At 42.9% G+C, this 27,669-nt stretch overlaps 1 protein-coding gene across 4 annotated transcripts in view; it reads right to left on the minus strand.

Moving 5' to 3' along the window:
* Positions 1–3,764: 3,764 nt before the first annotated feature.
* Positions 3,765–27,669, minus strand: part of LOC126928913 (netrin receptor UNC5C-like) — a 44,964-nt gene continuing 21,059 nt past the window's right edge. Inside the window, exons 3-12 of one of the 4 annotated variants that reach the window (XM_050744789.1) lie at positions 17,465–17,875; positions 16,122–16,403; positions 15,478–15,645; positions 14,598–14,630; positions 13,949–14,113; positions 13,361–13,402; positions 8,434–8,571; positions 7,351–7,848; positions 5,907–6,864; positions 3,765–4,955 (exon numbers count right to left, since the gene is read on the minus strand). In XM_050744789.1, the coding sequence (XP_050600746.1) occupies positions 4,784–4,955; positions 5,907–6,864; positions 7,351–7,848; positions 8,434–8,571; positions 13,361–13,402; positions 13,949–14,113; positions 14,598–14,630; positions 15,478–15,645; positions 16,122–16,403; positions 17,465–17,875 (2,867 nt within the window). In that variant the 3' untranslated portion in view covers positions 3,765–4,783. Of the gene's footprint in view, positions 4,956–5,906; positions 6,865–7,350; positions 7,849–8,433; positions 8,572–13,360; positions 13,403–13,948; positions 14,114–14,597; positions 14,631–15,477; positions 15,646–16,121; positions 16,404–17,464; positions 17,879–27,669 lie in introns of all 4 variants that reach the window. The other 3 variants (XM_050744788.1, XM_050744790.1, XM_050744791.1) reach the window with 3 other exon arrangements.

The raw sequence follows: 27,669 nt of genomic DNA on the forward strand, positions 1-27,669 counted from the left end.
CTAAATGCGCATTGAAAGAAATCCTTGAAAGGATCTAAACGATCCTCTATTTCTAATTCAAATTCTTCCCTCTTCCATCAAACGTTCGTAACAAAGAGAAAAGCGAAGATAAACCAAATCTGCCAATGAATAAAAAATACAGGATCGACAGCAAGGAGCAAGATCTGTTATCTAACGAGGAAGCATTGGGAACCTCTGATGGAAGGGCGTAATCGAGACACGTCTACCGGCAGACGCATATCAATGAGTGTTCGACATACCGAAGTGTCCAGTACGTTGCGATCGCGCGAATAGTAAAAGCGGCATTGGCGGCTCATCTCTCGGCGACGCGACGGTTCGCAAAAGAGTAGAGGGAGAAGTAACCGTTCCTCTGTCGAGCTATTTTTATGACACTTAGACTTTCCTCCGTGCGGCAACATGCTGGAGCACTTGAAGAACACTTGTGTGCATTCCGTTACGTTTACGCAACGTGTTCGGACAGCGCGCCGCTATGAGTAGAAGAGGATCGAGTCTCTACGTTCTGCGAACGAAGATCAAGTGGAGGGCTTTTTAATTTTCTAGTAGGCGCGGCTTTCCACTCCAGGGCCCGAGTCGGACCCCTTTTTTCGAAGGCCCGCCGTAATAGTTCTCCTCCAGAGATCCTTCAGACGAGGCCGACCGCCACGCCGTGAGAAACTCGCTCACGTTTTCGTGCCTCTTCTTCTTTTTTCCCCATCCTTCCCACTTCCTTTTACTTCCTTTCTCCGTCGCTCTTTTTTCCATGTTTTCTGTATGAAGCTACCTATGAGGCATGACCGGTGAGTCACACAGATGGACGCTCTTTTCCTCGCCGGAATTTAAATTAAATATCGCGCCACTCACTCAGAGATTCCTACGATGGTCCAGGCATTTCGACGCGCTTTATGACGATACGCGTTTCGTACTAGGAAACGAGAGACCACTCCCTTTGACGTTTTCATTTTTAACCAATATAAAGTTTGTATGCCAATATAAAGTTTGTACACCAATATGAAACTTCCATCCGCTTTGACAAATGAATATATTTTCGTATGACTTTTTTTTTCTTTGTTGAGTCGAGGATATTTCGAGGATCTTTCTGATACGTTCTGTGAGCGGTTCGTCTAGCGGAACGTGGAGCTCCAATCGAGCTGTCATCGACAGATAGCTTTCACAGACGATTGTCTTATCTCTAGATGCTGAGTTATCGTGCAGAGTTGTGTTTAGAGTTCGAAATCTACCGATTGGCTACAAATGACAGGTTCATCTTGTTGTCCGAGTAGAGTCGTTCATAAAAACGATAGTTTGTGGCCTATCGAAATTTGTTTCATTCATAGGAAGTGCTTTATTCTCTTGCTAGATAGGTAAGGTTATCGGCGTTGACTCTGGCATTACAAGATTTCATAAACAAGAGTCGTAAAGCGTCTCTGGTTATCAACGAAAATAGTAAGCATTAGGAACATATTTTTTGCCCCTGCAATGCTACATTTATGCATAATGTCGTTAAAACTATATAATAGAATTTTAAACTGTCAATATTTGCGATTATAGCATTGACAAAAATTCAAAGGAAATTAATTATTAATTAGAAAGAAAGTGCTCTTTCTGCAGAGTCATTGATGTTTTTGACTCGCAATTGAATGGTCTTGATTTTTCCTTATCACAAAATTACAATGCTTTTTGAAAAATAACGAAACCAAAACAAATGACATATACAGTAACTTGATACAATATCCCAAAATGAATAGAAAGGATCGATTGAAAATTGTATCAGAACGTTTCAAAAAAATTCCATGTGGCTAAACAACGACGTACCGATATTTATGAAGAAAAAAGTGCGTGTCCCATCGAGAAGACGAGGAAATGGCAGATTATAGGATGGAAAGGTAGGAGACAGCGCTCGCAGCTAGACTGGCAAAAGCCGTGGAAAAGCTGTACGCGTGACTGGTATCGACATTTCAAAATTGCTACGTTCGACGTCCATTGTCGCGGGTTCTCTTTCCACGGCGTACGTACCAACACAGACAGAGAAATGGTTGGGTGGTGTGAAAAGTCGAGGAATATTCTTTGGTAGCGATTCTCAGGCTCGTTCGACTAAGAACGTACAGCTCGAGGAGGACAAAACGTTTCGTCTTTGTCGAATCATAGGCTCGGGGACAAGGAAACACGGAATTGAAGTGAAGCGTCTGTGTCGTCGTTGTTGGAAGTAGTGGCTGGTCGGAGAATGGAAGAAAGAGAGAAAAAGAGCGCGAGAAAAAAAAGAGTGTTTCGCTGGAAATTATCGACGATACGTCGATAAAATGCATTTGCGGCAGCCATTGTGTCTTTCGTGAAAGACCGTGACAGACGGTGTTCCGTGTCCGATAGATCGCCTAGCTGAATCGCGTCTCGACGTCGTCTAGTTTGATTGAGCCGCGTTGCGTGCTCCTCTAACGGACATGAAACTGTATTTACTTAGATTTATGTGGCACGCGGCCGTGCAACAAATCGTGTTCTGTGAAGCGATTACCGAAAGAAATGCAATTTTCTTTCAGCGTGCTTCGTTGAAATATGGAGTTCGCGCCTACGAATATCCTTTAAAAACGTCGATTCTCGAACGTGTTCATTGAAAGACTCGGTTATACATCTATTCGAAAATCTACATTTATAAATATATATGTTCGAGGTAGATTGTTATTCTTTCATGAAAAATTTCATAAAATTGAAATATTATTTCACGTCAGAATTTAACGAGATATTTATTTACTTTGTTTTCGATAAATTTCATTAAATCGTGCAAAGTGATTCGTGGGATTTATTTTAGATTCGTCGAATCAGTGGAATAGAAAATGGTAATTTTCAAGCGAATGGCAAAGTAGTGCACGAATGTTCCTTGGTTGGCCGGTTTGTTGCTCCATTTTCGAGGCGTTTTACGCGAGCACGTCCGTAATTCTGGGAACGATGGCATCGAGGTAAAAGGTTTGAAACTAATTCGCGGTCGTATTAAGTGCACGCATGGCGCGCTGGAAACGGTTATTCGATATCACGGAATCGAAACTTGGTAATGGAGGAACGTGATGGTCGTCGTTGAAACTTTGCAACGATTACTCGTCAGAAATGTGGGAGTCCGCGCGATCGATGCTGACTCACTGGACCAGTGAAAGCAGCATTCTTTCGGCGTCTCTTTGGGTATTAGATGTGTTCGTATCGTGTTACTCGTTTCACCTCGACAAGGTTTCTTATTTAGGAAAGTTTTTCGCGTGAATATTAACCAAACCTTCCCCTCGTAATTATGATCCTGTTACGCAGAAATTTAATACTAATTTGTTAGAGATACGTCAAGTCTATGGGGCTTCTATTTATGAGAGACGTTTATTAAATTAGGGACTTGAATATTTTACAAATCCTTCCACATGAGAATATTTCTATTTGTTCAGCTTTCAATTACTTACCTCAGGATGTAGTTATACCGAATTCATTTCTCGTGTTTGTAGACCTAATCCAGTTCAGCCTCTATTTATTCTAACATACGGCACACCTAATCCACACTTATGTCGAGTCGAAATTAAATTCAGCTCGTATTAAATCTGACAGTTTCAGTTCTCCTTTAATCGTGGATTCGTGTTTTGACAATATCGAAAATTTCATTTATCTTAATTATTTCAACTTTCGCAAAAGTGACGAAAGATTGGAAACATTTGCTAGGAAACGCGCTGAAATACTTTAAAACGATTTTTTCACGAAGGTAGGAGGAGCGAAAGAGGGATAAAAAATGAATGAACAACCACTCGAGGTATACAAGAATATTTTATTCGTCGAAAGTAACAAATATACAGTTCTTCCAAATAAACTTGCATCGATTTAAAAATTATCCGATTTTTACCGCGAATAGAGGTCGTTTTCTACGCGATCGAACTTCCGCCCCGTTCAGGTGTGCGCGCGCGAGCGTGCATTATCCCTCGCCGTGTTGTTCGAGGGTTGAACGGGCCACGGAGCAATGGTATTGTCGATGTGCACGAAAGAAACCACAGACGCATACTTTTTAACAAACATCTGAATACAAAATTCAACGGAAACGGGTTCGTGGGTTTCGAAACCGAGAGTGAGAATTTTGGCACGATCATCCTTCCAGGAAACCGGTGGCCACTCGCGTGTGTGCTCGTGCATCCGTATATAACAAATCGATAAAAACATCTTCCATTTTTCCCTCCTTACCTTATCTCGTTCGTTTCTTTTCTTTTCGTTTCACTTCTTTCACCGCGTCGGAACGATTTTTCTTTTCTTCGTTTTCGTAATTCGTTCCATGCTCGATGTTTCTCTATCTATCTAACTATATATATATATATTTTTATATATATTTATTTATATATATATAAACATCCGTCTAAATGGATATATCCATTTGCATTTGCTCGCCAGTCCTTAGCACGATATGTACACATATATAACCATCTAAACGTATAGTCTCTAGTTTACTTCGTTTCACGATTATTACAATACGATCCTCGTATAGATCCGACGATGTCACCTCGAACAACGTTCATCTTACAAAAGAAACAAAATAGAAAATAAGGGAAAAGAAAGAGACGAAAATTTCTATGTACAAAAGGGGTAAGCGGGAGAGAGACAGTTTTGACCCGCGCAAAATTAAGGCAGTGTTTCGATGAGTCCATCCCGGAGAACCGGCTTCTCCACTCCAAAACAATGTTCGGTTCACCACTTTTCATTTCTTTTTTCGTTCACTCGGCTCGTTCATGGACTTTCACTCACCACAGGGAACGTCACGTGGCGTCGAGGTTCCGTTCGTTCAGAGCCACGGACCCAATTGGGCTTCCAGGATCGTGGCCGCGTCGGTTCTGCCCATCACTCGAAGATGGTTCAGGAGGTCGGTCACCGCGGTTGGCTCGTGGTGTTTCGCTTCCCACAGGTCCAGGATATGCTCCGTGGGACTGGACTTGGTGGCGAAGTAGTTGATGTACCTGCAAGTCAAGGAAATCCACGCGTCTTTCGTTATGGAAGAAAAGCTATCGATGATAGATGGAAAAGTAGAAGCTGTTATTAGATGAATTGTATTGATCTTTCACGTGATCTCTGACTCACAATCCTGTTTTCCTATGGTCAACAAATTTTTATTTTTTAGGAATAAAATCAGTCTTTGTGTTTGTCAAACAGAAATTGAAATGTAGAAATTCGTTGAGTAATATGATTGAGATACATGTTTCCTGATTTATCGATCAAAAAAATTCGATAAAAATCAGAAATTAAATAGATACCAATCTACACTTGATATGGATATTACAGTACTACTTCTCTCTTTGATCTTGAAATTCTATCACAAACTTTTGAAACATAGTAGAACTACGTATGAAGAAGTCGATTCTAAGTTTCAAGTACTGCGCATAAGCTATAAAGCTGAGTTCTAATTATCCAAAGTACGATTGAGGAAAACTCCAATCACATAAACGTATCTTCTTATGACAAATTAAGTATAAAATTACTTGTTTACGTGCATAATAAATTACGTATCTAGCGGACAAGTTGAACATTCGACTTCGATTTTCTGAACGTTAGCTCTTACTATCAAAATTGATAAGAACGAGTGAAGAGGTTAACAAATAAACCTCGATAATAGAAACTATCAGTCTCCCGATATATTCAGATAAACATAATTCTACCGTAGTCTAAGACATTTGCAAATCCCTCGTATTGATTTCTGCATCGAAAATGGCCATACGATCCTTACAAATCACCGGCTGTCAAGAACAATCAACTCCTGTGGGACGCGAAGCCTTGAAAGAGATACTCAGAAACGGTAGCATATAAAGAAACTATCAGTGTCCCCGGAGGATATATCCCGTCAGTCGATCGAATTACCAAAGTAACAGACAAGCATCTATCGAAGCAAATATGGAAATCTCAAGATTACCAACCTGTCGACTTGAAGCCTCTGCGCCAGCATCCTCCAGTCGTTGCCAAGAGCGTTCGGCGGGTCCAGGCATTGGCATAGCTGTTTCCTTAGGGACCTGGTAAACCGAAACGGTCTGAGGGTGGTGGAGTCAGTGGTCACGTTATTAGCATGCCCGCTGCTGACCACAGTCACCTCTCTGAGCGGTCTGGTCACGCTTCCGGATGAGATCAATTGCTTCGCGCCGTCGTACACGATCCTAAACACCTGCCTGGTGTCCGAGTTCCCTTGCGATACTTGGAGTTTGTAGCTTCTGCTGCTGGTAGGTCCGAACGCGGTGTCTAACCCGAAAGTTACGTGTTTCGTGTTCTCCTGGCAGTTCCACATGTCCCTGAACGAAATCTCCTGCCGTTCCGTGGGCGACTTGCTCTGCCACTCGTTACCAACTTCTTCGAGGCTGATGCAGAGCGATTCACCGTTGTCTTGGAACAGCAGGGTTCTTGGCTTATCCAGCAAGTAACCTCTAATTTGAGATTCTCTATCGACGATCGCCTTCATGGCAGCCTTCGTGTCTTCCACGGCATACACTCGGACGCAACATTGGCCTGCTTGGCTGGCGAACAACGCTAGCCGCAGTCTCTTCGTGGCGATCACGTTTTCGCAACTTTGGCCAGCTAGAACGTAGCCTCTCAGTTGTTCCGTCACGATGAAGGCTTCCGCGTGATCCAGCTGCGTGAACAGCGGTGTGTTGATCGTCTCGTTGCCTAACGTTAACACTCTTGTCCACGTGATCGATTGATGATCCTTGGAAGAGGCGATCGCTGTACCGTCCTCGACGCTTAGACCATCGCTAGCCCAGACGCTCAACTCCCACGTTGCTGGGTGAAGCATCGCGCAGTGTTCGAACTGGAGGATTACTGGTTTGTTGAAAGTCGCTGACGAAGGGCCGCAGGTCACCACCGCGGATAGTTGTGTGATACCGTCTGGAGGAAACACAAAAATCTCTAGCTATTGCTTCCATATGTGTCATAAGGGATAGAAGAGCAGAAAAGAGCAGAACTATGAAAGTTTGAAAACGCGGAAATCTAAATATTCTCTTCGAAACAATCTTTTTTTTGATCGCGATCAAATTTCTAGTCAAACAATCGAGCTTCTAGTCAGTCGCGCTGAATATAGGATTATCTGTTTGCGAATATGGAAGGATAGGAATGCAAGGAACTGAATCTAATCTCTTGAGAAGCGATCTCACGTCTTTCCACGAGGATACACATCTATTACACGCGCCACAATTTGCAATTAGACGGAGCAACATCAGAGCTGGAAGCGTTCTCGCCTCAAAGACACCCAGACCATTCCATCGAGACCGTCCGCGTCAATTGAATCGCAATCGAGTCGGATCGATGAGGTGTTCGTTCCGGTGGAACCGTCACGGACAGCGCTTGGCAATTAATAATGCACGCACCACTTACCGGGTAATCGAGGCCTAAAGCGATCCTCGTTCAGCACCGCCAAGTAGAGTTCCTCCCTGAGTGGCTTCGGCACGGCTCCCTCGGGCACCGACATGGATATGCCCGCGTCCGGAAGCACCAAAAGCGCGCCACGCGTGTTTACCGCCGCTCCAGCAACGTTTCCGGTCTCAAGCTTCGGTAAACGAACGCTCTCCGAGGCGACGTTGTACGTCGAGTCGGATGACGGGTACGAGCTAGTGACGCTGTTCTCGCAATCGGAATGGATCTGTTTGTCGCTGCATGATTCCTGCGTCGATGTGCTTGGCGTTGGTGACATTGGTGACGGTTGTGGAGCGATCGATAGGTGGGGCACGTCGTAATGGTGCTCGGAGAGGGATCTCGACATCGACAGCTTCGGGTCGAAAGGATACTCGTAACAGGCCGGAACGCTCGTCGCTGTTACGTCCGGCTGTAGGCTCAGCTTCTTGTCCTGGTCCGGGAAGAACTCCGGCTGGAATTCTGAAACGCACACCGCCGAGCCACGGCTCGTGGGTATCTCTGCGCGCTGCGGACAGACGCCGCTGTGATACTATTCCGATTTCAGGGGCTAACCACGTCCGCCACTTTCATCAGATTTTTAGAATATTTGATGTTTATATTGTGATGTGTTCTGGCTAGGCGAGTTGAGCGTGTACGCAGGAATCTGAGAAGTTTTCTTCGTTTCACCGATAAATTTTTCTTACGATAGGTGACGTTTATTTTTCATCGCTGGATATCAAATCATCGAACGACGACGAAGCATTCCATCCAAGAACTTCGATTCTTCTATATTTAACTCACATAGTCAGAGCTATCGTCTCAAATTTTCTTGATGCGTGGATGAAAGTAGCGAACACGTGGCGTCGATCACATTTCGAAATAGTATCATTTCGATCGAGCGTAGCGTGACGAAGGAACGAGAACGAGTTCAGCTTTCTTGAAAGACGACACAAACGCGAGATATAATTACATACAGCCGCGGAACGTCATGTTTCGCTCCTTCGTTCGCGAAGAGCCACCGCGGCTGGCTTTCTTTCTTTTTTCTTCCATTTGTGAAATGCTTACCGTTACGGGCCATGGAGTAAAGAGAATGGTCCCGACCTTTGCGCCTCAGAAACCTCGCTATGAAAAATGCCAGGCCGCCGACTACTGCACACGCGGCAGTCAGGCTGCCGTACAGAGCCATGTCCATCTGCGAGTTCGCTGTGAACATCAAACGACGCGTTTCTTTCTTATTCCTGTCTCACGAACCGGTCACAGACACGTACGACATGGTAGTACAGGAATTGTAGAATGTTAATTACTTTATCATCGAAACTGATTTTTATTGTATTTTCTTCACAACCTCTTGAGGGATACCAGCGCATATGTGTACGTTTATATGTTGTATGTTCCTCTATAATTAAAGTCTAGTTTTAGAAGGTGACTAATTGACAATATTATTGCGAATAAATATTCCTGAGTACATGGAATATTTTTATGAATATTTAATTTTAGCCATCCAAGCTACGAAACTCACAGGTATCAGATCGTTCGTCTTCGTAATTATTAAAAAAATGCACACACTTTCGACGAAGTTATCATTTGCGCGTAGTGTGTTAATGAATTTGTCCCTCAAGAGATTAAACACTGAAAATTTCCCACGTCGAAGACCCCATTATAGCATACTAGATTTTCACTTTTTAAGCTAGTGAACATCCATTGGCACAAGTAATTAGTGCCCAATTAAGTTCCACCACTTAACACTCGCGAATCGACTAGATCTCCAAGATACCGTATCTCTCGAGACTTTCTTTGAAACATGAGTCAACGCGAAATCATGCACGCGGCCGACCACTCACTGTCCAAACTCTGGCAGGTTTGTTTCCGGGGAACACGCTACAGAAGCGAGAAAGCATAGCCGCTAATTCGAGACTTTGTTACGGCATGGCGTTAAGCCGCGCGTCGAAAGATTATCGCCCGGTCGGAGATTACAGTAACCAGCGGGCGTTAATTCCTCGTTTTAAGGGGCCACTCCGCGATACGATCTCTCCGCCGCCGTTTAAGACGTAGCGTGCAAATGGCGCCGGTAATTCTCGCGTATCCGCGAAGTGTGCTCATCGTGGACGAGCAGAGCCGACCACCATTCATGAATAATTTACGCGGCAACTTTTATACGCTCTTCTTCTTTCTCCTCCTTCTTTCCCTCTTCTTTTTCCTTTTTTACGACGAAACGTGTTCGCGTGGACCAATGCTACGCACAGAGTTGACGGCGAGAAGGAGACAGACAGAAGAAGACGAAGACGAGTTTTTAAACGTTTCCCGCGTACCGCTAAATATTACGAGCATCGTCTAAGGAAAGTTTCAAGCTCGGTTCCTCTCCATTTACGCCAAGGGGACACAACCTTCGCTCGTCTCCCTTCGTGTCTCCTGTTTTATCGTTTTACATCGTGGCACGTTTATTCCGCGCTTTCGACGATAAACATTCGGATCATTATTATCGTGGCCGTTAAACGGCCCGTAATAAAAACCACCATGGCAAGCATGTAGAGAACTCGAACGGAATAATAATTTTAAGTGGTGTCGTGTCGCTCGACGGTCAGTGAACACAGGATGGCAACAAAGACGACGTGGGACGCGATTAAAACCGCGAAAAACGTAGTAGGAGGAGGTAAAGAGGACGGGAAAGAGAGATTACGTCATCGTACACTATGATATTCTTATTCTTATCCATGTAAAATCGGGATTGAATTACGCTGTATGCAAAGTTTCACCGAGATTCGAACGGCGTTTTATGAATTATGTAACGCAGGAATTCATCGGTGCTTCTTGTCCCGGTGAGCCGCGAATGGATCGCTTGTGAACGCTTCATTCGACAGGCGACGTGCCGTCGTAAATCGCGAAAGTTCGCGGATATCAATTTACGAAACGAGAGGAGAGTAAAGCAATTACTCGTGCAACTTTTCTCCTAGCGAATGTTGCTCAAAAGTCTCGAGACGGTTGTTATATTTGATTAAAAAATGAAGAAGCTTAACGTGATATTTTATGTAACGATGGGGATACAAAGTACTGACATATTAATCGATTTACTAAGACAAACGTGCAATTCGAAGTTCGTGATATAGTATAAAGCATTGAAGTTTCGTTAGACATAAAGAAAGTACGGAAAAGTTGAAACGATATTTTCGCTCTGAAATAAATTATTATTTGTACTATAGAGATTCCTCGTAAAAATGTCTAACATGAAACCAAGTTCAGCCTTTAAATTCACAGAGCTCCGTATTACCATCGTTGAAAACAAGAGTAATCTTATTGCTTCATTACAAAAGTTCTTTATCAAAAATCTTGCAATATGAAACTTCGCTGAGAACTAAAACTAGCTTTAAGCAGTTGGCCCACAGTCTCCGAGAACTTTCAAATAAATTCTACGAACTATCGCCTAATCGCCTATCAGCGAAGTTACTCGCTCTAAAACGAAAAAAGAAAAAGGAGAAATAATTCTTTCCACGGTGTCTACCCTTCATCGTCTCATTGCCACGTTCAAGGTATCCGTGTCTGATTCAGGAGATTTTCGACAAATACCACCAGGTCTCCGGCGCGGCGAGAAAGCGGCGGCTGACGTTCCTAAGCTTCTTCCAATTTTAGAATGTCAAAGCCATTCCCGGTTGTAACCCCGGTACGTGACTCTCGGAGGAGAGCCGGCTTCTCGTTCGCAGGATCATGTGCGTCTGCTTGGCGCACGCTGGTCCCGGGACACGTGCTTCGAACATCAATATACGCGGCGACGAAAACGCATACGAAGATCCAGAAAATAAGGGGGAGAAAGGAGAAAGAGGATCTATTCCCTGAAACGCAATAGTTCCACGTCGTTAGTCGGGTTACGCAGGCTCTCTCCTCCATTCGCCTGGATCGTTCGCGTGCTTCACCCTCCGCAAACTGAAAAGTGGAGCGAGTGCATGGGGTCGCAGAGATTTATTTTCTTAACGGCAATTGATAACGCTTCATAACCTCGACCTAACGTATCTGAAGCCTATAATTCATTCGGAACCCCTTGAAAGAATTCTGGCTTCGATTGCCTTTTCCTTTTGTTACCTCACTTTCGTGAATCTTTCCTTGAAAGAGACGTAACTACTTTGAAACATCGTAGGCAATAAAACACTGTAGGAATTTTTATAAAATACACATGTATTTTTATGAAAAAGAATTGGGAAAGATTCGCGAACGAGAAAGAGAGAAAGAAAATTCGTATGTAAACTCAAAGTACGTGTATTCCACTTTACTTTAACTCTGGTACAACTATTGGATATTCTATATTCCTTTCACTAACATTTTATTTTCGGCTCCTCTTTTCTCGAGCATTCTTTATTGTCGAAGTCTATGGAAAACTTTCAAATATCGTACCTGCAAACATACCTACACGCTCGTAGAATAATTTCAGAATCTTGGTTTTCTATCTAAGAGTTAACCATTTCAGCGAAAACTATCCTAAAACCTCTCACCAACCACCGGGGTGTAATTCGCAACAGTTTTCGCGTCTTATCGTGGCTTTCGACGAAAATCGAAGTTCCAAAGGGTGGTGGTTGCTACCCTCTCTCTTCCCTCTGTTCGACCATCCATATACTCACGTTCAGAGTTTCGCCACGGGATAATGGCACTTTATTTGCATGCACGATCAATTTCCCCTGTTGGAAGGGGCGCGGGAGGCGTAACGGCTACCGATTACATAATTTTCTTCGATATTAAAGCGAACCCACCCCCGTCGACGCGAGGCGGAATGGGGAGAGAATACAGCCTACGTCGAACGGTATCGCGTGCAACTTTGATGTGGTTCGGTCGATAGAATCGTCCAGCTAACGGGGGTTGTGTCTGGATCTATACGGACCAGTGGGCCACCCTTGACTAGCAGCAGCCGCCACCTCATTGTTGCGACTGTTTGGACCGCGAATCGGCCCTTCGACGATCGTCCTGCGGAGCGTCAATAATTAACCGGTCGCGTAATTAAAAGTAAATACGCGGAGGGGCCGTGGACCTTCGTCATTGGCGTGGAAAACTTGCTGGGTAAATAGCGGAGGGATGACGAGGGAATGAGGAGGCATTTTTCCTCGGGCTGGAAAACGATTATTAAACCGATGGCAAGCGACTGGAGTTGTACAAGAGGCGGATGGTAAATTGGGTAAGAAGAAGAGAAGGTATTTGAGCGTGAGTTGCGAGAATCGAAGATCGCAATCCTCTTCTATAATAATTTATCGATTGTTATTCGAGAATTGACAGGTTGTAGATTACAGAATTGCGTTGTACAAAATAGCTTTTAGAATTTTATAATTTTAAGCGAAGTAAAATTTGTTTTGTTAAATTTCACTAATAATTTTAGTTTATTCGTTTGAGAATTAAATTCTTTGACCGTTCTTTTCTATTAGTGTCAATCGTTTATTGGTTATTCTTCTTCATCGTTTCTGCATAAATATGGGTGTACTCATTCGCTATTGGAATTATTTTCCTCTACATCAATTGTTCGACGATGCGCAACCGTTTAAAGGCTCGTGACGCCTTCGACATTCGCATTAATATACCTGAATCGATGAATATCGTTCTTAGAGCGGCGCTCAGCGCACGATCGCTCTGTTCTATTTTCCCAACATGGGACGAACGATTTGAATGGTATCTGATCGCGAACCGAGCTCTACGGCGGATATAAACGGCGCTCACAAACCGTGAAGAATCCATCTAAGAATGTCGCGCGACGAGTTAGGCGCGTTTTCTTCGCGGCTGGTCGTGCCTTACGCCTACTCGCCATATTTTATTTCGATTTTCGCACGTCGCCACCGCGGAACGGATCGGGGGTGGGTCTCGAACGTTTTGCGAATCGCTATTGTCCAATCGTGACGTCGAATTCTTTGTGCCACAAACATGGCACGTACAAACATATAATTATAACATTTTCTCAAGATTATACCAGGTTTTATTAAGAGAACTAAGTATCAAGGAAAAAGTGAATTTTTAAGTTTGAGCTTACCCTGCTCGGTCAAGTGTGCACCGCCCATCTTCGTGTTGCCATCTGGAAAAGAAACAGGAACCTGGTAGAATGGCACGATTATCAAAGCGTTTGCGGCGAATGGTGAGTAAAGATTAATTTATGATAAGTATATTCTCTATGCGAGGCAAAAAGCAGTAGTCATAAAGATAATTATAGTCTATAATTATTCAGGAATGATCGACTTCATAAAACAGAAAACAGAAAACTACTTGAATATTCATTTTACTCGGTCGTTAATCAACTCTAATTACACACTGATCACCTTCAACTCACACTATAAAAAAATCCAGAACTCTGAATCCCCAAACAGACTTTCCAAACACCACAAAGTTTCACTTTACCGATAAAATGGAGTCCAGTTAAACTCGAATCATCGAACATTTATTATTCCTTATCCGATCTACGAAAAAAGCTTCTACTATCTTCTAAGCCATTCAGCCTACCCTCGATCCACCTTAAAGGTGATTAGCTTGTGTATTCTCGCGAACAAGGTATCTTTTTCACGTGGATGAGCCGATGTGGCGCCGAAGAGAGTCGTGACAAGTGAGAAAGGATCTCGTGACTTACTGTTGCACATGCCGCCGGTGCAATTCGCCACGCTGATGTCCCTCCCTTGACAAGGTCGTCCACCGTGGCTGGGTGGTGGCTCATCACAGGATCTTCTTCTTGTATGCGTACAGTCGGTGCCGCACACCGACCATGCCGACCATCTGGACCATCCTCCGTCCACCACTGTGTGTCCCCGGGAAAAGAAAAAAGAGACGAACGGTTCGAAGGATCGTCTTTCTTTCGTGAGGTCGTTAAGGGGAACTCGGATCGCCGTTAAAGCGATGGATAAAAAGCTACGTGGAAACGGGACAGCGGGACTCGTAACTCGTCCGTATCCCCACGAGCCTTTTTCGAAAGCCATACTCGTCAATTCGGTCGCGAGGACTCCGCTTCCTTTCCGTTTAATTGACTCGTACTGGCTTCGTGGAAAAAAGCAGTCTCTGTTCCGTATGCGTTCGATCTTTAGCCATGATTCGAGTAGTTCCGACGCGATACTTACAAATGATTCTTTCCCTTGAGGGAAATCTTTTTCCCTTTTCTAGCTTTTGAATTGGAATATTATGTGGATATTATACGTGGACGTTTTCTGACTTTCTTTCTTTTTTTTTTTTTTTCTTTTTTAATTTAATGGTTGGCTTTTGAGGCGGATTTACGAGTATACACTTACCTAGAGCGTTGGTAAACTCCTCCAGAGTGCCGGCTATTCCGAAGCGAGCGTTAGACAGAAAGACGTATAGGTGCATTATCGAAAGCGGGACAGACAGTTAGTGAGAAACACGTGCGCACACATAAGCGACAGTCAATAGTATCAATAGACTTTCTAATTAACTCCCTGTCTCGCCATTCTCGCCTTTACCAAACAGAAAATACATATATGCATATCCATCTTCATTTTCCAATTACCTGCCATTTACATTCAAGAGCTCGACTCTTGGTCGAGGATAACACTCAAAACGAGTAACCATATCAAAATTCTGCCAGTGCAGCGTGTCAGCGCGAACTACGAGACAAGGGGTTAATATTTCACTCGTCGATCCTCCGCGATTCCCCGCCACGTTTCCCGTGGACGTTGCCCCCGACGATTTTCAATAGCACTCGGCGCATGGCCGATCGTGCGTGCAGGTTTCTCCTTCGGGATGTCGCGAAGCGTTTTCGAAAGGTGAATACAATTTAAGAGAGCTGAGAACCGCCTCCTGTTGAGACATCGGCGACATTCGAAGAGGGAAAGAGGGAAGCTCGTAAATCAAACGAGAGAGCCTCTCCTCTCCCTTGGCATCGGTAATATCGGTTTGTCGTGGTAGAACCTGCTTGCCCGACCGTCGCGTCGTTCCCGCGCAACACGACTCACAATCGAACGAAGAGAAGACGATGATCTCTTGCTCGCTCGTTCGCCACCGGATAGAAATAGACGCGTGGTAGGGACAACGTCGGCAAGAAATCTCTGTTCAGTCGCGGAACCGAACGGCGTATCGACGTTAACGAACCGTGATGCTTCCTTGAAAATCTCATTCTGTCCCGGCTGGATAATGAATTCACGGGACACTTACCGGGACAGGCGATGTTGCAGTCCATCTTCTGTTGAGACGGACCCATGCAAGGCTGACCCCCGTTCATGGGGGCGGGGTTCGTGCACGTTCGAGTTCGTTTCTGGCCACCTTTCGCGCATCTCGAGTGACATTCGGACCATGCGGACCACGAGGACCATCCACCCTTCACTGTAACCAAATTTTTATGGATATTTTAATTTTGGTTTCGTTTAGTATCTTGGAAAGAGTAGAAAATACAGATAGAGTTGAATTGTAGCATTCTTGATCCATTGAGTTGAAACTCCGATTTTTATATCTATTATATATTATAGTATTATAGTAAAAATAGCTATTTTGCTTTGTTACTTCAGCAGACGAACAAGATCGTCGACAATCTGTGTTTCATCGTCAAATTTCTTCGAAAAGTATTTTTATTTCTACAAAGAAATAATTATAAAAATAAACATTCAGGAAACATTTTTAAAAAATCAAGAATACTAAAATGTTTTATCTACCGGAAATTAAAAAATACATTTCGCCTATGGAGAGTTAATAGAAGTTCAATGTCATTTACGTCTAATTACATCACGTATTCCTTTGAAATGGAATATGGAAACAAATCACGAGAAGTAACGTGCAATTATATGCCATCAAAGCAAACTTACCATAAACTGTCAGGCTGACAGGCTCGCTAAGCCTCTTGGCCGCGATATTCTCCGCGACACAAGTGTAATTCGCCTGATGGCTTAGCTTCGCTTGGCCAACCAGAAGGTGTCCCTCGCTAGACACTAAAAGCGTGTCCGACTCCGTGTCGACGGGGACGTTATTTCTTAGCCAGTACACCCTCGGTGGTGGCACTCCCACAGGAGGAAGACACCTGAGTTCGGTGCTCTGGCCTGCTTCCACCGATACCGAGTACGGCGGAGATTCGAATTGCTTCTTCAGGTCTGAGAAAATGGGATTTATGGCTGTTAGAAACATGATACAAACGGAGGTTCTTTGAGAAAAAGTAATAGTAGATATTGGCGGATTTGACACATGGAAATAGAAAGAAAAATTATTACATTGAAGATAGTACATAACGATAAAGAGATCTTGGAAATTAAAGAAAATATATATACAATTTGTTGAAAAAAAACTATGAAATTCGATGCTATGAAATTTGAAAGCGATTAGAAATGGAAAGGAAAATTATCATAAAGATTACAATGGTAAAAAAATGTTGTAAGTCAAAGGAAACTTTTATGCAATTCGTTGAATGTACCGACGAATTCAAAAGGTAAAAATAGCAAAGAAGACCGTTAAATTAACGATAAAGAAATATTGCGAATTTATAGAAAATTTCGAAACGTTTTACCTACAAAACATGAGTATTGATAAATGTGTGCAATTGTCCTTAATCACGTTGATAACGAGACTAGTGGGTCGAAGAGGAGCTCTAGTGATTTATCTACGGCATTTTCGCGGAGCAAAAGTTTTTGTCCGAACGATAGTTACGTAAGCGCAAAGTACCGAACAAACGGTCCTTTCCTAAATTGATTCTCTTAGAAACTTCATGGTTGCCGGTCATTGTGTTGCCTCGCATTAAGGGTCGGAATTAAATAATGACTTCGCTTAGGAGAATCAAGATAATTACGAGGGGCCAGAAGTAAGACGAAAGTCGTGGCTGTCCCGACAGCGGAGCAAACAACTGTCCACAGCCGAATATTTATCGGCGAAGTTCTTGGAAGAATTGAGATGTCTCGCGTTACATTAAACCTCCTGTGCAACTCAAACTAACTAGTCTACGCTCGACTAATTTTATAATTCATCGGTATATTCAATAACCAGAATGCCAGAAATTGTTTTAAATTGCCGAGAAAGCTGTCCTTCAATTCGTAACTTACAGAGATACAGAAAATTTAATTTCAATCTTACGAGACATTTCAAAAATTAATAATATTCCAATTAATATTAAACTAATATTCATTTTGACAATACAATCGGACAATATTATTTTCGCACTTACAAGCAACATCGACAGTCGCAGGCTGACTTTTAATCTGTCCAGAACCAGACCATGCGATACATTCGCATTTGAACTTGTCTCTGCCAAAATATTCCTCGATGTGGTCTCTGGTTACGTTCAATTCGCAGTCGACTATTCTAGTGCCGGTGTGAGGGTCTACGAAATCCTGTTGCTGCGAATCTTCCGCCCTCGCGTCGTTGCACCGGAAGTAGATCTGCAATGCGTGTGCGGCCTTGCAATGTAACGTGGCCGGTTTGTTCTTCACCACAAACGAATCGACTGGTTCGGTGAGAAAGACGGGCAGATGGCCTCCTGCCTCGGAGATTAGTTCCGTGTCGGTGGCTATTGTCGCTGAAGGTACGTCGTCCTCTTCCAGGAGATAGGAATCTTCGTCTTCCGCGGCGTCCTCGCCTTCTGGAACAAAATCAAACTTGTATTAAATAATCTTTGCATTTTTTGCTTGGAAAATATTTGCTTGGAAAATAGATAATATTGGTTTCTATATTGTACTTTATAATACGGTTTCGTCGAAGTCACCTTTCTTTCGAAAGAAGAAATTGTCGAACAATCGACGAACCTTAACATCGTGTTGGCATATGATTCTGAAAATCAAGCTTCCTCTTCGTAATACCGCTTTTGCTCATATTACTGAAGCAATAAGCGCCTATCGCAATGCGATAATAAATATAATATGCACATATATAGTGCACTCTTCATATGATTTCACATCAAATTAAAACCAGCCGGACGATAATCTCGAATCTGGTGGACAAATCAAAACGAACGTCGCTGGTTATTATCAGTTCCTGATAAATTCATAGAATTGGATTATCGTCATTAACATGTGGCAGAAATCGGAGCGCGGATGGGGGTACCGGCAATCAGGCAGGATCAGGCTGGGAGCGCAGTCAGTCATTTGAATTCTAAATACACGAACCCATCCCTTCTCTACCCTCCGTAATCGTAATTTACGATCGAGTTATTAATTCGCGCGGACGTTATTCACCGCCCCCAGGGATTGTTCCATCGGAATCGTGAAAATTCTATATTTGCTTGTCAACAATAGCCAACGCTGGTTACCATCCCCTTGTAAATCCTGACGCCGACCCATTACTGCCAGGCGTCTCGCTCGCCGGAACGTCCTGCTCGCGAACAATCGGCCCGTTTTGCACGCTCGCTCGCTCGCTCGCGAGAGGCTGCAGTAATGAATTTTCGGATTTACGCGGCGCACCGGTGCACAAGTCCGATGCATTTCCCGCCAACCAGCGGTTAGACCTTTATCCCCGTGCGACATTTGGCCGAGGGCCACAATTTTCATCGCGATAATCGTCCTCGTTCTCGTATATCGACTTCTCCGTCTCGCACCGCTTCCCAAAAGAAGGGGAAACGGAAAAATGAAATTGCCACTCGTGCAGCGGGATTGTGGTGGAAACCGTTATTGCAAAAACTTGTGTGCCTTTCTTCGGAGAAGAGCTTTATATCTAGCGTACTTTGTTTTATTAAGGAAATGTTCTGAAAGTGTAAAAATGCATCGAATACGCTTAGAACGCACAGTTAATAAAATATTCAAGAGTAGCGGTACTACTTGTTACGATTTTTATTAGGTGAAAGGAATTTCCATGTTCCATTTCTTGAATTGATAAAAATATAAATTTGCATAAACATCCACTATTTAAAAAAGTAGATCTTGAAATGCCCAAGAAGTTCTCACGAATCATAAAAATGTTACTCAGATATGCAATATAATTCTCTTTGGGATGTATATTTTCTAGGAATAAAATATTTTCATATCTCTAAAAATGACAGTGGTAATCAAAGCGGTCAGATTTATCAACTCACTTTCTTTTATGTTATTTACGCTGTCTATAACGATTCGTATTATCTTCCCGACGATTCTACAAGTATATCAGCGTCAATCATGCGAAACTTGAATATCAGCGACAAGATCCGTGTGCACATCGGATGGACATCGTGATCGACAGACTTTACAATCGGACGTCGCAGCTTTTTATCGTTGTCCTTGCTCGTTATTTTTCGCGCGTTTTACGGAAAGCAGCCGGTCATCCAAATGAATCGGGAAAATACGAGGAAACAAAAATTCGTCTCTCACGTCGAAAAAAATTGTCAGAATTTATATTCGATGGCGAACAGATACCTTCGATATCCGGCCCGTGGAGATGGGAATCGTGCAACGGGCAAATGAGAAGCGTTGGCGGACGAATGAACGAACGAACTAAAAGAGGAAAAAAGACACGCTGACACGCATATGTATATATCGGTGAGAGAACGAGAAATGGTGGAGGAGGGGCAAGCAAAAATTTTCGGCGACGTGACGTACCGTGGCGAATCGAAGCGCAACTAAAAGAGAATTTTCATCGGTTTTCGATAATGGATCTCGATCGATTGGCCGATAGGGTAGAATCGTAGTACGGCCAGTTTTTCCCCGAATCAGTTCGTACAAGAGTCGTCGTTAGCCACTTTGGACGACCGCGACCGTGCCATATCGACACCACGCTGGCAACGTCGATTTTCTGTGGGTTTAGGTCGATTAAAACGAATATCCTGCACCATGGGATTCGTCCATCCACGATGTTTTCTTTTCACGCCTATGCTTCCTTTTCTATTGTCCTCTTTTTCGTCTTTTGTGAATGCACCAGGTTATCGAACGTGGACATTGAGTCGATAAAAGTACGGATCGAGAATTTCCTAATCACAAAGTATCGCGGATCATCAGAAGAAAATTGAACATCTATGATTTTTTTAAATCATTTCATATAATTTTCATTGTGATTGTTCGTAGTATAATAGGGAATCACGTTCAGATAAGTAGATTCAATCGGCATTTAATCAGACACTAATTAAGGCTTCGTTCGAATAAGTGGACTTCATTTAAACGGAATTTTTTATTCTAATTATGAAAGACGTAAAAGTTTACTTCGTCTACCTGAATTGTTGTAAGCCATGTGCTTTCGTGTAATGCTATTTCCTATAACGCTAGACGTATTATACGAGCATCCATTGTATTGCACTCACTAAAAAATGTTCTTCACTTCGTTCTCTTCCTTTCATTATTACAGTACTCTGATGAAGCGGCGATTTCCACGGAGTCGATTAAAACAAACGACCATCTACACGACTATCCATCAATCCACGGTGTTTTCTTTTCGCGCCTTCGGCTTCCTCTCTCTTTTCAGTTAGCTCAGTCAAAGCCCCGTTCTCTTTGTGTGCACACGTTCGCAAACACGCGATCCGTGGAATCGAGTGTAGCACCAACGAGAAAAAGAGAAAGAAAGAGAAACATGGAAGGAAAAGAAGACCCAGAGGACTCAATCGAGCGAGGCCAAGAGGAGACACGAACAGTCGGCGAAAGAGGATTTCCATCGATTTCCGATAATTCCGCTGATCGGTTGGCCGATAAAGTTCCGCGGAATCGTTTCCCCGTCTAATTCCTCGGGACGAGTTCGTATAAATTCCGACTGGCCATTTTCGCGCACAACCAGATCTCTTTTCCCTCTTCAATGTGTCTTTGATTGCTCGTACACGCTCACCCAGTACCACGCTAATTCACGCGCACCACCACTCCCCTCCTTTCGCTGCAACCCCCCGCGGCTGATTTTTTTTTCTTCTCGACATCGCGAGAGGCTACGAGAGAGGAAAAAATAGAGTAACCGGATGAGCGCTTAATCGAGCGATATAACGCGCGCACGAGCTCGAGAAAAAGAGAAACTCGGCTCGATCGAGGGACCGAACGGGGTGAAACAGAGCTGTTTTGCGCGTTTTGCTTCCTTTGCGTGGATTATTCCTACGGTTCCCCTTGGTTATTTAGCCGCGGATAGTAATTCTTTGATAGATGAGATTTTAAGCTTCCGACGTGGATTCAAAGGAGATTCAGTATAATCTTCTGCAGTTTAAATTACCGATCTAGACGTGAAACTCTTTTCACGTGTACGATTCAGAGGCTGTCCCTGTTAGAAAGTTAACGAAGCCTCGTGTTTCGGAGACTGTAATGAATTTTCCGAATGTGGGACGATATCTCTTCTATAATTGTCCACATTAAGTTGCTATATGTGCGTGTTATCTAATTTCATCGCTAGGGCGCTGAGATTACTGGAAGACGTTTAAAAGATTCTTGTAATTATTCACAGCAGATAACATTCAACGCGCGTTTGATTTTCTTCTATCAATTTCCTAAATCTTCCTTCGCCGACGAACATTTCTTAAACATGAGAATTCTCTGTTCCATAAATGACTTTGATTCTTTAACCTATCCTTTTTAAGGACCTAAGGTTTCATATATTGCAACCTAATATCTCGATCGTCTCTGTGATATGCATAAACGTTAACGTAACCCGACACACACCAACCCAAAAACGTTATCCCGTAGGATCTACAGCATGGAGAACAAGGTTTCGAACACCTACCCCGAAACCTCCAACATCGACCCTACCTCCACCACCGAGGTTGGAACCTGGGTTAATCTCCGATCTATCACCGAATCAGCCGCACCTCCCGAACAAGCCGACCTCCGTCGAAATCTCTTTCCATCGCGCCACGGTAATTGCTTGTGGCAAATACCCCCTAAACAACCCACCCCCGCATCTACGAGGGAACAACGGGGACGAAAAAGGAGCAAGAGTTCCGGGGTTGCGAACTTAATTGAGCAACGTCACGCGACACGCGAGCCGTGCGTTTTACGGAAAAACCGAGCTCATCGGTTTCCGATAATTCGGAACGGAACGGTGTAATCCGGTCCCGCCATCGAATAGCCACCACGAGATCTGCACGAGGCCCCTCGTTAGCCAGTGTAGCTGGATAGTTAGTCGTGTCCCTTGCCTGGATACAAGAGCTCCCTCTGTGCTAACAGGGTGATTCTAAAATTGCGATACACACAGCTGAAAACGACGTGGTTCGTCACGTAGAAATACAGAATAAATATGATTTATTAATATAACGATATATATATACCGGATTTAATGTGATATATTAAGATACAATGCGTTTACTTCACATAAAATTTAATGAAAATTTAACTGTATTAAATGATATAAAGATTTAATAACAATTTAACGATATGAAATAATATAAACATTTAATAATGACATAATAAAATATCGTATAATTTGCTTATTCTGTATGACGTTTTTCGGCTGCATTTCAACATTCACGATATATTGACGCATTTCAACAAAAGTTCGTTCATGCAATGGCTCGTTTTCGAAAAAGTAGAATTTGAACATATTTAGTTCACCCGTGTATTTGAGAAATCTTCAAACTTCCAAATGAGATGAAAATGAAATTTTCAAACGAATTTCTACTAACATCATATACGACACATTTCAAACCCCAATTTTCCTGCAAACGAAGCGTCGTACGAACACATTTTATCCGATATCTTTTTCAATATATTGGGTTGGCAACTAAGTGATTGCGGATTTTGTCGATACCACCTAATGACAAGATCCGCAATCACTTAGTTGCCAACCCAATACTTTTACGTAAAGAATCACATCCTTCACATTTTCACGTACCACGATTTCAAAATCACCCTGTATATGTGTTTCTGTGTGTATGCATCTACACATGCATATATATAGGGGAAGTCTCGCGTGGTCACTATATGGGTTGACCACGTATTACGCCGGGCAGATACACGAACGCGAGCGTGTACAGTTTCAACGTGTACCTACGGTTGAGGGGCCACACATGACGCCTCTTAATTAACAAAGGTACCTGCAGCACGGTTGGCTCTTGCCGGCTATGCGAGTCAATGGAACATACGCGCTATTGGGGGAGAGGCGGACGATGTAGATTAGAGAACGTGCTTCGCCAGAGATGGGGAAGATTCGAAGGAAGTGGAGACCGATGGGGAGAGAGATTCTGGATGGGACGCGATACGGCGCGGAAGATTTCGAGATGTGTATTTTTGTTTCAACTACGGATATGGAGAATAGATTTGTGGTTAGGTGAGGCGAGAGGTGTATGCAGGGTGTTAGGACTAGGTTATTTATGGCGGTGAAAGTGGCGAACAATGAGGACTTGAACGACGACGACTCTATTTCGAGGCGGCGGCTGGTCAATGTCTTCCGTCCTTGGAAACGAGTTTCATTCATATGGCGCTTGGTACTTTGGAAAAGAATATTTTCCAGGCTTTCGGACAGTTCATTAATTGTTAATATATCCTCTTATGCTCGAGTTAAAGCCGTTGAAAAATGGAGAGATACAACAGAGAAACGGGGCTGAGACACTTCTTAAAAGAGTGGGCTGGTGTAAGGATATTGATTTATGAGTATGGATTATATGACTGTCACGGTTACTAAACAGCGACATTAAATTTTACAATGATGGCTATAAAAGCGATCAGTGACCAATGATACCAGGATTACAGAATTTCAATTGCATAAACAAATAATACCGGTCACACTACCAGTATCTTCAACGTCAATGTACTAAATGCACTAAAAGGTACTAAATGTAATGTACAAAACGTGCCTGAACAACTTTACTTTTTAATTTGTATGTTATGTATACTTTACTACTTCTACATCTTCTACTACATACTTCTACTACTGCATCAGTACTTGAACACACTGAATTTAGTAAACTTCTAAAACCAGAGTTTTATTTGCTTATGAGATAAGACCATGATTCATAAATTTTTGTAACCCGAAGACATATAGGCATGTGACTTCTAATTTACATGACATTAAGAAAAATCAACAAGAACGTGAACATCTTGAGAAGATTCGGTAAAATCTTCCTTAATCTCCTACGCGATACCAAAATATACAAATCGAATGGGAAGATGAAATAGGTGAGAGGGGAAAGATTGGAAGAGAAGCAAAATGGAAAGAACGAAGGCCAGTCGAAGCGAGAAGAGAAGAAAGACGGACGAAGGAAGAGACAAGAGCTTCCTTGTTTTCTCGCGTCACGTGCCTTGTTATTTTAGCAGGCCGAACGTCGGCCAAAGAGTAACGCTTCGTGCTCCGGGCTTCATTGACCCCGCCGCTTGACTCTTCCGCCTCTTCCGCAGCTACGCGTATACACAGCATATCTTCCGTGAGCCGCGCATCTAACGATGTCTCGAAATCAAGGTGCTCGCCCTGGCGACCCTCGTTGACACCTTGACACCGCGTTACCGCTGAAGGGTGCTAATTTGCGGGGAAAAAGGCCGAGGGAGAGAATTGAATTTCCAGGAAGTCCGATTCCGTAGAAGTACCCGATCCTCGCGTGATCGGCGTTATTACACGTTGAATGTAACAGACTAGACTCTTTGTTATCTCGTTTTTCTTTTCTAAACAGTGAGAGAAAGGGGAAATTGTCGCGATAAATTTTGTAATGTGGACGATAACCATAACGCTGTTGATTTTACGTGATTGTTGTTTTACGTTGTAGGGGATTGTTGAATACGTTATGATTTTAGATTTTACTTATTTAAGTCTGGAATTATTAATCTGTCTGCTATATAATTTTGTTTAAAATAATATAATGAATAGGCATGAATGGTAGCAGACGTGTAAATAGGGAAATGCTCATTCATAAATTCAATTTAGTGTATTCTTTTATGTATAATATAGGATTCAAAAATACATAATTTTCCATCAGAAACACGATACAACATGGATACAGTTACGATAATAAATGCAATATTAGTGTATCAAAATATGAAAAAATCATGCAATGAGTGAATCACGTAGATGTGCTATGCCCTGGCAATATGAAAAAATATTACAAAACAACAGGTCATATTATTCAACTCCATGTGAGTGAATGTTATTGCACTTCGATATCCCCATACATCAGAAGAATTTCAGTCGTGAAAGACAGTATCTCGACGTTTCACGTTATAGAAATTAATCGATTAATACGAACTTTCATATTCTCGAAAAAAAAAACATTCAGATAAATAAAATGCTGCTCTTTCAACAAGTAAATGTTTTCATAAGTCGCGCTAGGGTGGACGATCGAAATGGAAAGCTTTTTCAAGAGCGACTTCTATTCCCGGATTATCCGAAACGACACTTATTCCAGTCTAGAGAAGTCAACGCCAGGTGCGAGGCAAATATTTTGAACGACTTTCGGCGAAAGGTGGCGAAAGGTAGTCGTTGAAGAATTAACGTTTCCCATGAATTGGTCCCTTGGAGAAAAAAGGACTACTTCCGGCCTGGAGGGTGTACTGAAATATACAATAAGACGGCGCCTGTCCGCCTCGAGTTGCCATTGTGTTCCAGGCCTTTCACGGTTCACGACCTTCGGGCCCAAATAATGCCAGTCAAGTTTCTACGGGTCGGGTTCTCTGCTCCCAGGGAACTTTATTCTATCGTCATTCCGGTTAACGAGAGATATACATACGTCAACCACGAGTGGTTCTCTCGTCTGTTTCGTATCTCGATCGATCTTTATCGTAACAGACAAGCTGGTACGTAGATCGATACCAGGCCAAATGGAAGACAGAGAAACAAACGAAGGATGAACCGATAAAGAGGAGGAGGATCTTTCTCTTTGATCGTTGGAGAACGATCGACACCGAGATGAAATCAGGTTGAACCTTCCTCGATTCGTTCCATTTGGACAGCCGCGCATTATCTTTGAACGGTGCGCGACAACAGCCCCGCATTGTATTCGGAACCAGAAGTCAGAGGTCAGAGTTAAAGGGCGGTCAGTGTACCCGGAGGATAGAGACTTCTCAGGTGGCTGGACGATCCAGAGCGACGACAGTGTCTTTCCGACTGTTGCGAAAAGCGTTTTACATGAAAATGGAGATTAGGAAATCTTAGTTAACACGTATTTTATAATACCTGAAATTTATTAATTATAAACTTCACAAACGGCAATTTAGGAATTACATTCCACAGACACGTCAAATACGTGATACGTCAAATTTCATCTCCTATTATCGTACAATTTACATCTTGATTCTGAGCATAATCCTAGTTATAAAATTTTAACTATGATTTACAAACTAAATTCCACACCAACGTAATATATAAAATTTTGTTTCTTATTACAATTTATATCTTATGGTATATATAATTATATCTCGTTATATAATAATTATATAACATGGTTCAGTAAACAAAATTAACTATCTCTAAAATATAGGCTAAGGATTACAAGTGTAATATACAAAATTTAATTCCCCGTTACGATTTATCCCTCTGCTCCAGTGAACATTACCCACAGTTCGATCCCACGCTGTATAACAAACCTACATCCTGCGAATCAACCTATCAACGATGCGCGTGATCGCTTAACTCAATCCGTTATCGAGTTTCATCCATCACGCGTATACCGATTGTTTTAAGCGGCACGAAACTTGTCATCGCGGATCGGCCTGCTCGCGAACGACAGAAAATTAAACGAATGGAACGGGTCGAAAAACGCGCGAACGCTGACGAAAGGGTGAATATTAAACGGAGGCCTCCGGAAGAGGCGGCGAATCGTAAAAAGCGTAGGGCGATGATGCGCATTACACGAGTCGATTGCAGCCACGGCAGCAAGGCCCACGTTAAGGCGTGTAATTAACCGAGTAACAGAATCAGATACGACTGCTTGGTTGCGTGAACGCCTCCCGCGGTGCCTTCTTTCCTCCTGCTATCGATAACCACCGCCCTCAAAACGACGTCACGTCGATTCTCGCCCGTTGCCCATTGTACTTCATCCGTGATACCCGTCGAACTGGAACAAAATTTCACGTCCCGCGCTTTTTGCGGATTCATCGTTCCATTTGCCAGACACAATGGAGCTCGTGTACCGATTTGCATTGAAATTGCGAGCCACGAAGATTCGAATCTCTGACGAGGCGGGACCGAACGCAGGAAAACTCGCGCGCGCCGTGCCTCCCCTCGATATCGTTCGATTGTGGTTGGCGACTCTTCGTACCTTGTTTCAAAAATTCGTTGCGTTTGATTTAGCTTTCTTCTTTTTTCGCTGGATGGTAATCGCAACGAGTTACTTTAGATTGAATCGTGATTAAAATGAGATTGGAAGTATGGGAGAATTTTTAAGTTAATAAATAGGAATGATTGGCATATTCAAGAACCTAGTACGAAAACTCGCAATTGGATTGTATAGAATTGTATTTTGAGACGAAGATGTACGAAAGAACAAGTATGGCAAATTGATATGATTAAAGTTATCGGGAATTTGGTGGACGAAGATAATGACGACTTTGGCAACTTTGGTATGAAAATTGATTACATAATTTG

This window comes from Bombus affinis, chromosome 2 (assembly GCF_024516045.1).
Source record: "Bombus affinis isolate iyBomAffi1 chromosome 2, iyBomAffi1.2, whole genome shotgun sequence".
Taxonomy (NCBI): domain Eukaryota; kingdom Metazoa; phylum Arthropoda; class Insecta; order Hymenoptera; family Apidae; genus Bombus; species Bombus affinis.